The 17579-nt window shown below is 37.4% G+C and overlaps 1 protein-coding gene across 8 annotated transcripts in view; it reads right to left on the reverse strand.

Moving 5' to 3' along the window:
• Nucleotides 1–17579, reverse strand: part of FBXO30 (F-box protein 30) — a 31838-nt gene that overhangs the window by 800 nt on the left and 13459 nt on the right. For 6 of the 8 annotated variants that reach the window (XM_032682607.1, XM_032682610.1, XM_032682612.1 and 3 more), the window contains one exon: nt 14517–17446. In XM_032682607.1, the coding sequence (XP_032538498.1) occupies nt 17243–17446 (204 nt within the window). In that variant the 3' untranslated portion in view covers nt 14517–17242. Of the gene's footprint in view, nt 1–11803; nt 11807–14516; nt 17447–17579 lie in introns of those variants that run through there. The other 2 variants (XR_004356002.1, XM_032682613.1) reach the window with 2 other exon arrangements.

Genomic DNA, 17579 nt, shown 5'->3' on the forward strand with positions numbered 1-17579 from the left:
TAAGGAAAAGTTTGAATGTCCAGAGATTGGAGCTCTGATTATATTTATGGACATGTAAAACACATTTAAAGGCATTTTCACTTGCTGTGCACTAAACTTTTGCAGAATCACAAATCTAACTTTCTACATAGGGTCCTACTGAAGTTCTAATGCTGAGATTGTGTGTTCATACCAATCCTATTGCTGTGGATGATTTACCAGTCAGGAAAGATATGTTTATGGTTTTCTTATGCTACAGAAGTCCCTCTAATTTCTTATACTGTCTCTTCCTGGCATAAAACAGTCCTGGTATTTTTGTGAATGCAAGAGTTTTGAACCGTTTGTTACTGTCAGGAAACTTGGGCAAAGTATTGCTGGCTGAAATTTTAGTAAAGACAGTAGTTAAGAAGTTTGACAGTTCAAAATTCAGCTTTCCAAGTGGAAAGTCATATTTTTCCTCACAATTTTCTTATTTGATAAGTGTCAACTAGGTGTAGAGACAGCACACAATTACCTGAACAACGTGAACACTACTAAAATGACAGATGAACTTAATACTTCCATGTTGGGGTAGCCTGTGTCTGCAGTATACATGTCCTTTACTGATTACAGACTTTTATCCCATGGGCTGGTTTGCAGCTTGGCACAGCTTTATCTGTTGTTGCTGTACAGTGATCTCAAATGATAATATTTCCAAGTAGGGAAATCTGTAGTGAAGAGAGAGAGTTTGAATAACAAAAACAAAACACAAACACTGAAGGGATCTGCTTGGAGAAGGGAGGAGGTGTCCCTGATTGCAAGTTGTGGGTGATGTTTAGATTAGCTCTGCTCCTTCCTAGACTTGCCTTTCTTCCCTTTTTAGGTCATTTTCTTTCTTGTAAAGATACAGAGAAAATGTTATTGAAATTTCCAAATGTTTCTGCTAATTATAGAAAAGGGAAAGGCAGTACATGGTACACAGTCTTGCTTGTAAAAGGGCAAACATTTATATTACATGGTAAGCTGATTTAGACGTATTAGCGATTTGGGTAAAAGGCACATTGCTGAAAAATTTAGACAGCCTATGTTTCCTCAAAGAGATTGAACTAAATACATATATATATATATATATATAAAGAAAACTAGTCTAATGCAAATAATTTAAGACCACTGTTTTAAGTGAAAGTTGATTGTGTTGATTAATCTAAACTAATAGATCTATGGACCAAGACCTTCTAATTGAATTCTAACTGTCCTTCTCATGATAATTCTGATAGAACTATGAACTAATGCTTTCACTGTTTGTTCTTATTTCACAGTACAGCAGCTAAGAAATACCTTTATAGTCTGAAGACTGAAAGAAGACTAAGCAATTTAAGAACTTGATAAGCACTGCTATTCATAATTTTTAGTTTTAAGTGCTGTGTCAGAGCAACACTTAATGCAGTGATAACTGCATTAACTGTTTTAGCTGCTTATTGCTAGGAGCAGCCTTTTATGCAGACTAAGCTACAGAACTTCTGGAATGACTGACCATTTTAAGAATTGTGTTGTACAATTATGCTGTAGGTAGGACACTACGAGACAATTTCCACTTTGGCATGGGGGTTTGTGTGGCATATTTAAAAAAAAATTTGTTATTCTTAGAAGTAACTAGGCAGCATAAATATGCAATAACATTACAGTAAACATTACAGAAACACATGCAGGAATAACTGTTCCGGTAAGTTTCTTTTTTCAACATCCAATAAAGCCATCTCTGCATCCTCCTCAGCCTCAAATGTCTTAGGAGCTGGAGAAAGTCCCAACATATTTCAGCACAGGGCTCTTTCAGGATATCAGCCTCATCAATGCCCAGATAGCAACACATATCGTAGACTTGTCCAGCGTATGGCTCCTTTCCTGCTTCAGAATGAGCCACACAGTTCTTGGAGGGATGCTCCAGACCAGCCTCACATATCTGTGGCGCATCTGCACTGGGGTAATACGTCCCAAGCAAGCCTGGAGTTCTGGTAGCCCTAGCAAGAACAGGGCTCTTCTGCCTGGCACAAAAGGACAAGAGAGGCCAGGTGTTTACTGAAAGTGCCTTGAGCTTCTTCAGTGAAAACCAGTATGTAACAGTAAAGCATTACAATGCCAATTCATTATAAGGTACTTTTTTTGAAACTAGCCTTTTGTCAACAATGTTATATCAAGTTTCTTATTAAAATTCCAACATGAGGGTGAAAAGGCGTGTTTCAGCCTTTTTGAAACAAGACAGCACCGAACACTTGACTGTATGGAATAGCAAAACTTTATTCCATTAATTAGGAAAGCGCAATCTGATCCAAATTTTATGTGCAGTACGACAGATTAGTTTTTAAGTAGAAAAATGTGCCTTTTCGTGGAGACTTACATAATCCTTCCACTTTCAAAAGCAACTTCCAACAAACTACTGACTGATAAAAAGTTCCTGTATGTTGTATTCCTGTGACCATTTTAATAAAAAATTACTGTTTATTTGTCATTGTGCAGACTTTTTTATTGCAACTGTTTTATGTATGACCAACAGCATTTCAGAAAGACACACAGCACTAGATGGCAAAACATTTGGCACAGTCTTTAAGATTATAGTATCATTTAAGTATTTAAAGCTTATGCATAATTTGCTATCTTCAGAATATATATTACTAAATTACAAATCATGAATTCAGGAAAAAACAAAAATCCAGTTCCTGTTATGTAAAAGGTGAGAGAAGCAACTATGGGAAAGTTCAATAAGTTTCTTCTCAATATGTACTTAAGCAATACATTTCTAACTCCAAGGCTGACTGGAACTTAATATGTAGCCAAAAAAAAAACCTGAAGTCTTGCAGAAAAGTCTAACTAGATTTTATGCAATACAGACCTACATACCAGGTCCAAAGCCCTCTACTCAGTGCAGGTGGTCAAATGCTTCTCACAGATAAAATCTCCATTCTGAATCGATGCTCTGAACACTTTCAGACTCTTTTTCAGTACTAGTCGTGTAGTTCAAGACTCAACAATTCAGTCCATCACACAACAGTGAAGAATGAATTGGATATTGCCCCTACTATGGGAGAAACTCTTAAGGCCATACAGCAGGTGAAAACTGGCAAGGCAGCTGGGGTTGATGGAATTCCACCTGAAGTCTGGAAGCATGGGGGCCAAGCACTCCATGCTAAATTTCACGAGTTTGTGGTGTGCTGTTGGGAACTAGGTGAACATCAGACCTTCGCCTTTATCTTAGACTGAATCTGGATCAAAAAATAAATCCAAAAGTTATCTTTAGAGAAGCAACTTATCTTTAAGGTCTAGGAGAAATGGCAGCAGAAATAAAAAAAATAAATTCTGAAACTACCCTGCTTCTTACCTGACAGTCCCACCACATACAAAAAATAATAAGTTATATCGTCAACCAAATCTGATAAAGATGAGATTTAATGCTCAAGTGTATAATAATGTACAGAATATCTACTCCATTATCTTCTTTCCTGTATGAATCCTTTGCTGTATCAGTGTATCAATCCAATACATTGCTGCTGCTTATCTTCTTGGTTTCATGTATTTACCAAGTTTTCAATTGTACATTTCTTGTTTTTCTTTTAAAGAAACTTTATTTCAGCTGATTTGGCAAGCTTCACTAAATTCACTTACCTGGCACACAAATAATCCTTGCTGAGGAACAAATACTATTTTCATCCAGCTATAAAGAAACTCTTGGAAATACGAATTGCAGTCTAGAATGAGAGTGTAAACAGCCTGCAACTCAGCAACCTTCCACAGGCCATGGCAACAGCTTGCAGCCAAAAACCAGAAGATGTGTATGACATACTTTGGAGACTAGATCATAGACAGGGGACTCCTGCTACTTAATTTGGTGTGTGTATGTTGCTGTGTACCATAGTGACCTGTTTCCACTTGAGCTCAAGTTCTCACACAAATGCCTCCCCATTAGCACAGCCAGTCCTTCAAGGTAATCCCAACACAGAAGCCAGAGCTGGCTCCTCAAGAGCTGTACCTGACCCCTAAGTCAGCAGCTGACCACTTGTTCTTTATTCCACCTGTTTTGAAGGAATAATGGAATAAATTCTGATCTGATCTCTCACTTTTCAGGTTTCAGGTTTCACTGCCCATAAAACAATGGAGTTTTTAAAAATATGTTTATATAGGAATTGCTGGAACTAGTTCCACACAAACTTCAGAAACTTGCTCTTTTGAGTTCCTGTCTGCCAACCAACCGTTCTTTGTAACATCTAGTAGTTTTTTAATTAACATATGTTGTAGAATATCATGTTCCAAGTTCTCAAGAGCTTAATCTTAAGAACAGGTTTTTACACTGCAAATGACTATTTTATGAGTACTTTTAATTTAATAATTAATTAATTTATTAAAAAATACAGCAATCCCAGTGATTAAAATATTTCTAAGGAGGAAAAGGCAAAGGGAATAGAGCTATTAGATTGGCATAATGGCCAGTCTGCACTGATAGGAGCAGCACAGTGAGGCATTTGATGTGCCGTTATTATATTTCCTTTGGAAGCATCCACATTTTACATTATTTAAACTGAAAGTAACAATTAAGCTCTGCATTTTTAATTTGATTGTAAAAATGAATATGCAATAAAAGTAACTTTTTTTACCTTAGTGATCAGTGGTACTAATATTGTAAATATTCACTATCCTGACTGCATTAAATGACACACAAAATAAACTACCTTTCAGCATTTCTCAAAGACTGTGGTGTGATAACTCAATCTCTTGCTTCCATAATCAGAACCTCCAAGAGTATCACTCCTGGCCTAGTGAATATGATGGGTGCTACTGCACAGTTCCTCCTCAGCAAGGAGGAACAAGAGTGTATTATGTGAGGTACTGACTGCATGTTCCACTTATCCACCACAGCTCACTTCTCTTACCTTTGCTTTCTGAATCACCTCATGTTCAGCTGTATACACATCTTTCAAACTACATGGATTCTGTCAATATAAAATAATAAGCTAAAATAATTGACATAGTTTTCTTCAACTCTATTTCTAAGGAGTGATTATGCACAGAAAAGGCACATTTAGTATTTGCACATAGATCTGCATGCTCCTTTAGTAACTGCTACATCTACCATCCTGCTGTGGGTTGGACTTACACAGTCTGGCACATTATCAACATCAATACCTTTAAAAAAATCAAGCCTGTTGCCACATGTGTCCAGTGGAATAATCCATGCTGCAGCATGCTCAAAGCCAAGCACTGCAGGCGAGATGGCAATCACAGCCCTATCTGCATCTGTATACAACCACCTGCAGCAGAACAACATCAATATTAATTCAGAAAGATCCTATGCTGAACAAGCATGAGACATATCTTTTTAGACTTAACACTGAAAAAGTTGAGCCCATCGTCACTTGTCTCCAAAAGTAATTGAGCCAAGGTGGCATATTAGGTTGTAACAACTAAATTAGATGTACCTCCTAATTTTTAAGGACAGAGCACAAAACAGTATTCATATTATTCTGGTCTCCATGTTTTTGCAGGGAAGGTTAAACCAACCTGTCTTACTCAAATGAGGCTCTCTGACACTGTTAAACACTAAACCTCAGAAGGCAGGTTTTTCTTCATATTTAAAAAGCATGAAATTAAAACCACTGACTGTTAGTGTCTTCACTTACTAGTAGAAAGATTCAAAGTGACTCTAGCTAAACCATTCTCATTTGGAAGTTTAAAGCTAAGACTTTATTAGAGATAACAGATAGATCAGTATCTATTGGTTCTATCAGCACATAAAGGATTATATCCCTCTGGAAATATATCTTTCATTTTCTGTGCTTTTAAGAAATCTATTTTAAGCCAGGGGTATTTAACATAGGTGCAAGTTTTAACTTAAGACTTTATGAAAATAAAACTAATTGCTGTTTGTAAAGCTATGCAAAATGGTCTTTTACATATGTAATTTAGGCTAGTATGACTGCAAATTAAAAGATTCAGTGGGGGCAGCCAGTGGGATATTATTTTTCAAACAATGCCAAGAAAACAACAGAAATTAAGAAAAAGGGGAATAGTGCAAAGAAGCTGTTCACTGTCTGAACTATGCAGATACCAAGAGAGACTAATCCTTTTTCTGCTGCTCCCCTCAATCATGCTTTTTGCAAAGCTCTATGTATTTCATTAAAGTTCACAAACAATCAGCTTAAAATATAAAGGGGCTAATTAAACTTCAACTACTGATTTGGATATTGTATAATATTTTTTTTAAATTGCAATTCTTCTCTGCTATTCAGAAATGCTTGCAAATATAACAGCTTTTTCTTTAGACACATGTCATCCACTAGAGAACTAAAAAAGGAAAACTACTGAATTGTTATTTGGCAACTGACTAGAGTGATGGATGAATGGCACATTATCACCTAGAAGGGCTTATTTCAGCCTTCAGAGTTAGTACTTTGGTTTAGAACTGAGACATATTTTTTTAAGCAGCAAACCATATGACCTGGATTAGAATAGTCTGAAAATTGCATGGAAGTCAAATGAATGCACTCGTTTCCCCCAAAACACCTCTTTATGTAAATTTAGTAATAGTGTTATCATATGCCAGAATATGAATATGTACAACACATCTATGCCATGAATATATATAACACATAAGCTAAAAAACTTCAGACTGTTCTACTGAGACCAAAAATACTCAAAAATCTGTGAAAAGTTGTTATTTACAGAACAAATGCAGCTGGTATCACTTTTCACAGGAGTGCTTCTAAATAAGGTAAACAAGTTACTGGTAGTCTTTCCTAAGGAAACAAATTCTGTTAAGGTTTGTGTCCATACCATTTTGGATGAGTTCATCAGAACATCCCCTTGAAGCTTAAGAGCAACTTTAAAGGCTTCTAATATTGGTGTCAAACAGTGCTTTGAAAAAAATAATTACTTCTATTGTTAATCCCACTTACACCAATATTAAAAAAACTCAGCAGACTAGCATTTAATACAACAGAGGGAAACACAAGTGACAATAAATCTGCTGGAAGAGTGCATTTGGCAATGGTGGGATCACTGACAGTACAGTGTGATTTTGACTCCTAGCATATCTCATGGCAATTCCGCAAATTATTTGTGGAGTTATAATAAAAGACCGGATAAATTCTCTCCATCTGCTCCAGCTGCAAAGTGTAACACATTTGCTAACACTACATGATGTCTCAGCTGATTAATGGGTAACTCATTACCCTGCAGTAGCTTGCAATTATAAATTACGTGGTTGCATGGGTCTAGGGGCAGGTAACTCCTTTACTCTGGCAGAGTCCCCAGATAATGATCCTCATGTTAGTTTCAGCTTGAGCACAATTCCAAAATTTTGCCTCCAGGGATGCAAGTAGTCACTCTAACCCGGTCAAACTTTAGAAGAAAAACATGCTCATATGATCTTGACACAACCATCAGGTACTTGCACAAGTTCTGAAGTAGCACAGTATGCATCAGCTGGCCACTTGTTAACTTTTCCCTGAGCTCTGTTAGGTCACCACAGCTGCCAGGTGTGTTGTTCTTACTAAGTACCATTCACTTTGTGCGTTGTTCTTACTAAGTACCATTGTTAACATTAAGTTGTTTGATTTCTGTCAATCAAGAGTGGCTTAAAGTTCAAATAAAATATTCCAAAGGCAGACTGTGCTCTAAGTTTCTGTAGAGTAGTGGTTCCCAAATCTACTTTTGCTGAGAGCATACCTGTGGTCAGAGCAAAATTATATATCAGTTACTATTTATCTTGACTAATTGTCAAAGCACAAATTATTCCATATTCTCCACCTATTTTGATGATCTCTTACTTACATTTTGTTTCACCTATGGATGTTTGGCCAACCTTGTTTAACATAGCTCTGTACAAAGTAACTAATTCATACAGGTTCCTGTGTGTTATTCTTGGAACTATTTAATGTAGCAGAATAATTTAACATCATTAATTTTATGAGAGAAAGGTGAAAGCAAGAGAGAACTCAGAAGCAGCTCTCACTGTAATTATCATGTGAGAAACAGTGCCTCATTATTGAATGTTCCTTCTCTGCTCGATTTGGAGACAAGACAAACTGGATCTTCCACATATGAAATGCCCTAACCATTCAGCTGTTACTCTGAATGAAAACTGGTGTCTTGCTTCCTTTCTTGACATAAACTATATCAAGCTTTTGTTTCATTCAAAGCAGAGGGAAAATATAGATAAAACCACTTTTTTCCCTGCAAAACAGAATTACAGCTTTACAACTGAATGATATTGCTGAGTGACATTAAACCACACAACCCACTTTACTCCATCTTTAACACTACAACCCTGATGGCAAATCCAGTTAAGGCTTCAACACCTACTCTGGATCAAAACCTCAAGTCAAAACTTTTCAACCACTTAAGTAAGAGAAAACAAGAAAGTTCGCTATTAGGAAATGGCATTTTTTGAGTGGTGCTGTTGATGCTAATTCTTATCACGAGTACATTTAATAATGTAAAACCAAGTACTTCTTAATCTGAGCTGGGACTCTCATGACATACTCAAGCCCTTCCCTCTCACATCTAGCAGGGATGGTGCCCACCTTACTTGCTGAGTCACAGGACTCCCTCATCTCATAAATGGTGCGGATCAACACAGTAAGCCTTGTACCTCAGCCTCACAAGCCCTTCCACATTCCTTCCAGCTTTCAAGCCCCATTGGAAATAGCATAAGCAAGCATATGGATGATACATCTGAAGTAACCTTCCAGTGACTACAGAACAGTCCTTCTACATGATTTCTCCTTTTGAGGGGAGGCGACACCACCTGAGAAACAAATTGTCACAAACACAAAAAATATGAAGTTACCTGCATTAAAAAACCCCAAATACTAGTGATGTTCCCCCATGCTCAGTATTGCAGCCAGTTCTGTTTAATATCTTTATCAATGATCTGGATGAGGTGATCAAGTGCACCCTCCAGTCAGTTTGCAGACAACACTAAGTTGGGCGGGAATGTTGATCTGCTGGAAGGTAGGAAGGCTCTGCAGAGCAATCTGGACAGGCTGGATTGATGGACCAAGGCCAGTTGTATGAGGTTCAATAAGGCAAAGTGCCAGGTCCTGTAGTTGGGTCACAACAACCCCATGCAGTGTTACAGGCTGGGGAATGAGTGGCTGGAAGGTTGCCCAGGGGAAAAGAACGTGGGGGTGCTAGTTGACAGCTGCTGAACATGAGCCAGCAGTGTGCCCAGGTGGCCTTCTGGCCTGTATCAGAAATAGTGTGGCCAGCAGGACCAGGGCAGTGATCATCCCCCTGTACTCGGCGCTGGTGAGGCCACACCTCAAGTATTATGTGCAGTTCTAGGCCGCGCACTACAAGAAAGACATTGAGGTGCTGGAGTGTGTCCAGAGAAGGGCAACGGAGCTGGTGGAGGGTCTAGAGGAGCAGCTGAGGGAGCTGGGGTTGTTTAGTCTGGGAAAAAAAGGAGGCTTGGGGTGACTCATAACTCTCTACAACCACCGGAGATTGTTGCCAGGTGGGGGGCAGTCTCTTCCCCCAAACAACCAGAGACAGAATGAGAGTATGTGGCCTCAAGCTGCACCAGGGGAGGTTCAGACTGGACGTGAGGAAGAATTTTTTCACTGAAAGGGAAGCTAAACATTGGAACAGGCTGCCCAGGGAAGGGTTGTAGTCACCATGCCTGGAAGTGTTCAAGATATGACTGGATATGGCACTTACTGCTATAGTCTAGTTGACAAAGTGGTGTTTGGTTAAAGGTTGGACTCTATGATCGTAAAGATCTTTTTTCCAAACTCAATGACTCTATGATTCTATGTGCTTTCTAATGGATTTTGTCCTTGGGTTTGATCTTGGATGGCTGCCAGCCACTGAACCTGCCACTTTAACTCCCCCTCTTCAACAGGATGGGGAGAAAGTAAAATGGAAAAGCTCATAGGCTGGTTGAGATAAGGATGGGGAGACTGCTCACCAATTACTGTCACAGGCAAAAAAGAAAAGCATTGGCTTAGGGAAAATGAAATTTATTGCAAATAAAAAATTGAGTAGGATAGTTAGAAACAAAGACAAAACTAAATACACCTTTCCCTTCACCCTCTCTTCCCAACTTCACTTCCAACTCTTCTATCTCCTTTTTCCCCCTGCAACCAGCACAGGGGGATGGATAATGGGGGTTGTAGTCAGTTTATAACAGCTTTTCCCTGCTTCTCCCATTTCCTTTCACTTTTCCCCTGTTCCAGAGTGAGGCCCCTGCCACAGGATACAGTCCTTTACAAGCTGGTCAAACACGAGTCCTTCCCACGCACTGTAGTTCTTCAAGACCTTCTACAGCATGGGTTCATTCCACAGGGTCCCGTTCTTCAGACTGCTCCAGAATGGTTCCCCCACAGGGTCACAGGTCCTGCCATAAAACCTTTCCATGGAGCATGGGCTCCTTTCCATGGGCTGCATCTCCTGCCAAGAGCCTGGTCCTGTGGGGGTTCTCCACAGACTGCAGCTTCCCTCAGGGTAGATCCACCTGCTCTGACATGGGGTCCTTCATGGGCTGCAGAGCTCATACCTGCTCCTGTGCAGTCCTCTGTGGGCTACAGATGGATAACCTGAGTTACCATGGTCTTCTCCACAGGTTGCAGGGGAATCCCTGTTCCCACACTTGGAGGACCTCCTCCCCCTCCTTCTTCCCTGATCTTTGGTGTATGCAGGACTATTTCTCACATTTTTTGTCACTCTTCTCTCACATCTGCTGCACAGTGGTTTTTACCCCTCCTTAATTACCTTCTCACAGAGGCACCACCAGCTTCCTGGATGGCTTAGCTTTTGCTGGCCACTGCAGAGCCATCTAGAACCAACTGTATTCAGCATGGGGCAGTCCTGTTCATACTTTATACCTTCAAGAAGGCAGGCCTTTGGTTAATGTAGTTTGTGATACCCACCTGGCACACATTCCAAATTACTAGAAATGTGAATACTCAGGCATAGAGACAACTAAGTGTTCGGGGTTTTTTTATGTCAGCTCCCCTAAGTAAAAATCAAGGTGACACTCTTGTAGGTTCAACGTGACTCTAGAAAACTGAAGAGTTTCAAGACGGTATGAAGGATCACAGCTATACATGAAAACTGCCCTTCTCCCTGATCTCCAATATAGGCTTGAAAAGACAATCTTACTGCATCTGAGGTACACAATAACCACCAATATCTTGGCAAAGAACCCCTACAATCATGACAAAGATCAGGGGTAAAATCTTGTACTTTAAACTGTCTCAGCCTGTTAAACACCTATAATAGCCTTGAGATTTTTTTTCAGCTATTTACATACTTGAACTAGTCAAAGAGAATACAAAAATCTAGATGGTAAAATTAGCAAATCTGGGATCATTTCAGTTTCACCTGAAGATCAAAAGGACAGTAGAAAGGTGATATTGCCAATCATACAGTTTTTGTAAATGTATTTTGTTTTGGCTTTTTCTTATCTATATGCAGTAGATTTTATTTGAACAAAATATAGAAACTGAGTTTTCTAATTACTTGCCAGGCTCTCCTAACAAACACTAATGAACACTGTTTATATATTTAAAAAATACATCAGTGAGAATTTTTCTATTTGTTGGGGTGATTTTTTTAGGTGTGGATTTTCTTTCTTGGTTGTTTTGATTTGTTTTTTTTAAAACCTTTAATATAATGCCTCTGTGTGTATCCAAAATGGCATCAGCTGAAAAATATGACTACGAGTTGCATTTAACTGATGTCAAAAATGGAGATCACTTAGACTGAACCTGTTTTGTCACAAAATATGGAAGCAATTTTTGTTGTGTGCAATCCCATCTGCTCAGTAGTCTTACTGCCTTGTTAATTCAAGAACATCCTACCCATCTGTATATTAAAAACCACATGCACAGTGCAATACCATATAACATGCTTATAAGTAAAGCCACCTTGCTTAGGCAACCAGGCATCCAGCCATCCCTTTCTCTTGAAATACACAATGACGTGAAACTCCAGACATCTGATGCTCATAAACAGCTGTCACAGTTCATAACACTCACATTATACCTTAACCAAAGTTCAAATCTCCTTAAGCAGCACATTATTTCCTGTTTGCTGCAAAGGCCTCCAGAAGCACATGTGGAACACAACTACACAATAACAATATTAAAGAGTACACAATATTCAGAAGATTACACAACACATAACGATCAAACATTAACACTTCTGAACAAAGTCCAGCATAGATTCATGCCAGGTTGATTGTTCACTTGCTAACCAGTCACATAATCAGATTAGTTTTGTTCTGCAGCCCACCCCTTTGCTGGGAAATACTAATGCAACCCAACTTTCATTTTACTAGCAGAACTTTCTCCATTACATCACAATAAGCTTGAAGACAGCTCTTTTGTTACATACTTGAAAACATACTATAGGAATAAAAAGACAAATCTTGAGTGAAAAGCATATATCACAATCTATTGCTTGTGCTCCTTTTATATTGTAAAATTCTCAGTTCAGTACTACTTTATGACACTGTCAAACTGAAATGATTTTGTAAAGTCATTTCATCTTTTCCTACTACTATTTTTCTGCAGTTCATTCATTTTATGATTTAAGATAAATAAACGTCAGCACAGTTTAGGATGAAACTAAGCACCAGAACAGTGAAACGTCCTCAAGGCAGAAATCACATTTTCCTGATTCATTCTACATATCTAGCCTTATGTGAATTCACACCTGATGAAATTCTAGTTTTCACATATTTTGCAGTGAAAATCACATATGCTTATTTTGTATACATTTTTTCTACTACCTGATGCTGTAACGAGTCTGTATATCTAAATGGCAGAACTGTGGACTTTTGCCATCACATTTCATACTGCATCTAATGACAATTTATAATATTTTCTTAACTATCAGGCCATTGGCAAGCTATACTGAATGCTATCAGTCTTGCTCTTTGCGTTCCCTAACACATTTTTGTTCCCATTTTTTGGCAAATACCAATAGAAGCCAAGTAGATGATTCCTCTGTCTCCAAAGGACCTTATTTTTCTATTATTTTACCAAATATTGCCTCTAACACCAATAGCATGCAGAACCAACATTGAATACATACCTTGCATTCAGCAGAGAGGTCTGCGTTCAACTTAAGTAATACTGATTCAGGAATGCAGGCAGTATTTGGAGGCAGTTTATAACTAAAGCCCATTTGAGCTCAAGCAGCAGGATAGCTCCTACTATCATCAAAAGACTGATAAATGGTCAGTGAAACACAGTTGCAGCATGCACAAGTCAAAGTCAAACTCCCAGCATTCTCACACAGTCTCTCAGAAGAGTCTCTATATGCTGGGACTGGATGCCATCCTTATTTAAAGTCTACTTCTTCATTCAGTTTTCCTCTCTAGTTTGGATTATTGCTTCAATGTTCACCACATGCCAGTCACAGTGTGAGAATCCTATTCTTCAAACTCTGCTTTACATGCCATAACTTTATATAAACAGTATCTGATTACTACTTTTTTTCCTCAGCACTGGAAGCAACTGGTAGGTTTTGCTCTTCTGAAAACAATCAAAGCTGCCTAAACAGACATTCTGAGTCAAAGAATTTAAATCTGGTATTACAGCAAGCATTGAATTCTCCACTGAACTTAAATCTCATTTTAGGAAAGTACATGCAGCAGAGAAGAGCCATGAAGATAGTTTTAGCAGTAGTATTCTCAGAAAAACAAGCTAAAAATCCTCTAAAATACTTAAAGCATCAAGAAAGTTAAAGTGAGACACAAAATACTTTCTTACAAGCAGAATATCTAACCCAATTATAGAGATATAAAACCAAAATGTAGCCTGTCTAAAAAGTAAAATAGTCACAAGTTTGTACCGGCTGAACTTAAACCATACAACACATTATTTTATGCAACACAGTTTAGATTATTATTAAATTTATGTATATGGGTATCACTTTTATTTCAAAAGACTATTAGCATCCCATATTAGCAAATCTCAGAGCAAAAGGTCAATTTCTGGGCAGTCTTCTATTTTAATGAGGTTTTGTTTTATGTTTTGCCATTCTATAAACTGCCTGAACTACAACTATTATCTAAAAACTACCCTAAATTTTTATCTCTGTATCATTCTCACCAACAACTTTCTACAGTAAACTTTACTCATGAGACAACACGCTGAAAATGTTCTTTGCAAACCAGCAGCATATCACATTGATCAGATCTTTCCAATTTATTATTCAGAAAAATCAATTAGAACAAACCTACAAGGTACAATATGTGTCTTCAATGTTATGTAGTTAAATCTTTAATTGTGGAAGGCAATTTCTGCTGCATAATAGACCAAAGCAACAGAAATGGGTAGGTAAGTCTAAAAATAAATTACCAATCTTCACACTGAAATAAATTTGATAAATATTAATCACTTCCAAATTATGCAATGTTTGAATGTTTGTAAATAGTTTCCTTTATGTAAATTTCTTTCTTTTTGAGTATTTACTGGAATCCTACAGGCAGATACTGAGCACACCATGCTTGAACACTGGTAGGCTGGGGATAAGCTTTAAAGAAAGTACAATCATACTAAAAGTGAAACTCCAAAAGTTTTATTAGGATTTCAACAGACATTGCAAAAAAATATTGCATAATGATTGAAAACATAATATTTTAAACAAAGTAGCAATGTGGTATCAAGTAAAAGAAAGACTGGAACAGCTGTCTATATATGCTGTATGGAAGATGTACCACGAAAGGGATACAACATTTTTAAAATTCAAGGGCAAATGTGAACAAGTCACATTTTGATAAACTGACTATACACCATAAATGTTTTACAAACTGCATAGCAGTGTAAAAAAAAAAAAAGTTTTATCCTAACTATACTGTATTCCTGCATTTTGAGCAGTTTACAAGGCAGAGATGTTGTTTACAACAATGATATTTTAATAGCTCTGGATTCTCATTAAAAAAATTAACTAATTTAACAAAAAAGCCTGTATCTACATTTGAAAATAAAAGTGCATGTACTGAGAAATAGTGTTATTTCTTAAGAAGAGTACTTAAAAAGTTCATTTGATTAGATCAACAACTGATGATACTTTAGATGCAGTTCTGCACTGTGCTACAAGCGAGGTTCTACCAACACTAACTGAACACCCTCTTTTCCATAAGTGACCAAGACATATGTCTGCCTACTGTACTTATCAGGGTTCTGGGTAGTTACAAAGAATTCAAGTACCAAAACCACCACATTGCTCACTAAAAAATACCAGTAACCCCCAAACAGATGTTTTAAAGTAGATTTAGCCATAAACACAAACATTATATCATTAACATTCAGAATCCTTCCAGTCACACAACTACTTTTAAAACACTGGAGAGCAGCAGCAAGGAGCCATTAGAGCTAAAAGACAAGAACTGATGAAAGTCTGTCTCCTGCCTTGTACTGAAGAATTTGTGAGTAACGAACATTTCAATGCATTCAGAGAACTAGGCCAGGGGTGTAAAATCCCTACCTAAAACCCAGTTGGTATAGTCAGCTCTGTACATCAATCTAGATTCTCCTTTCCAGATAACTGGGGCAACAGCTAAGAATTACTGCAAAAATGTTGCTAACTTCTGTAGATGATTTACTTCTTTCTTCTCTTCCAACAAAATGAAGATAAGTTGTTGGAACAAGAACATGTAGTTTGAAGATCCAGGCAGAACTTCTATTTGAGCTGTTATGATTTCAACTCATGGCACTGAAGAACTAGATTTATTTTTTTTTTCTGGGCACCTGTAGCACTCTGAATAGAAAAAGGCAGTGAATGTTTAGCTGGACTGAACCCAGAATGGGAAACGCACAGATACCAAAGTTGTGAACTGCAGCCAGACTAGCCATAAACAAGTGTCCAGTACAGAAATTACAAGTAATAAATTTAGCCATTTTTGTAAACATCTCCTCCTTACTAATCTCTTATTTTTTTCCTATAATGGAAATACGCACTGTATTTCATTGTTCCAAGCTCTGGTCTGTTTCTGTTTTAGCTTTGTGGCACAGTTGCTAAGTGCAACAGGCTAGAGACACCAACATTATTACAAACAAGTTGGAAAGTCAATTCAAGTTATTACAGTTATGCTATACCAGGCCATTTTTCATAGCATGTATTCTCTGTTCATAAATGCTTTGTAAGATCTTTTCTTATGGAAGACTGGAAGCAAATGGGAGTTGTTTGTTTAAAAAATGTGGTTGAACATACATTTCTGATATGCCTTATGCAATTAACAAATCATGTCTCATCTTATGAAGATGATACATTTGCTATACATACCAGTAATTTAAAATGCTGCTTAAAAAAGCAGCATTTTTATAGACAAATTAACAGAAAAGGAGACAATACATCTCACAATACCATAGAACAAGTAAAGCCCTTTCATTAGCTGCATTATAAATTCGTAACTGTTCATCACATACTTAGAATTTCTGACTGCTCAAGCAATTTAACCCTCAGCCAACTGCAGGACAAGGAAAAATATTTTGAATGTTTGATATCGATGTCATTGTAGGTGCGAGAGTAAAAACTAGTATTCTATGTTTTTAGCTCTTAAAGTTTTGCTCCCAGAAGTAAAATAACTGTTAAGAGTTCAGAAAAAAAATAGCAATCGTTGACATGTCAAAACAAAGTTGTGCTAAAAATTAAGCTGCTGTAAATCTAAGTTCACTTAGATCATTCCTAAAAAAAAACTTTTTTTAAAAAAAGCTGATCCTAGATCACCTGTTAACTAGGAAGAGCACTAGAACACCGATTTAATGAGAAAAGATGTGCTTAAAAGCTGTGTTCGAGACATCTGTTATAAAGTTTTGAATTCTTCCTTATCTTTCAAATATTTGGATTATAATTTGTTAAAAAAAAAATAGACCAGATACAGAAAGGACATTTGGACAGGATTTTCTCTCACTACAATTCAGTGTTTCCTATCTAAATGTGCATATAATTTAGAGGCTATTTTTGAAATATTATCAGTCATCAGCAACATGGGCACCAGTGAATCAGAAAACACATCTTAGGATTTTGTTCTTAAATTATATAAGTTAGATAAAACTACCCTGTCCAGCAAGTTCCGAATTTTTCAAACGTTAAGGCAACTTTCATTACTTTCCAGCTAAACAGTATTATAAAAAATAAATGTCACTTCAAACCTTATATACACAGTGACAGAGAAGATTTAGCTAGAAAGTATCTTTAGTACATTAATAAAGTGTCATGTAATATTACCGAGGTTATATCAGGTGCTTGAGTGTATGTGCAATTGGAGTGGTTGCAATACTTAAAGTACTGGTTTCAAAACAGAGCGCAGTGAACGTCCTTCTTTAGTGAGTTCTCGTGTTACACACATACATGGCAGCGGAACAGCCTCCTCTCTTCTCTCTACAGCATTATAGCTACATTTCTTCAAGTGGTCAGCCATGCTTACGATGTCAGCAAACTTCCACTCTTTCACAGTACAGAAGGCTGTACTGAAGCGCCAAACCTAGAAAATAAGTTGCACTTAGGCTCAAAATGTTTTAAGATACCTGAACTCAGAGCAGAAAATTAAACACTTGTGCTATGAAACTTTCAGGCAATGTTGTGTGTCTACTATAAATCATACTAAAAACCAACAT

The sequence above is a fragment of the Chiroxiphia lanceolata genome, chromosome 3, assembly GCF_009829145.1.
Source record: "Chiroxiphia lanceolata isolate bChiLan1 chromosome 3, bChiLan1.pri, whole genome shotgun sequence".
Classification (NCBI taxonomy): Eukaryota; Metazoa; Chordata; class Aves; order Passeriformes; family Pipridae; genus Chiroxiphia; species Chiroxiphia lanceolata.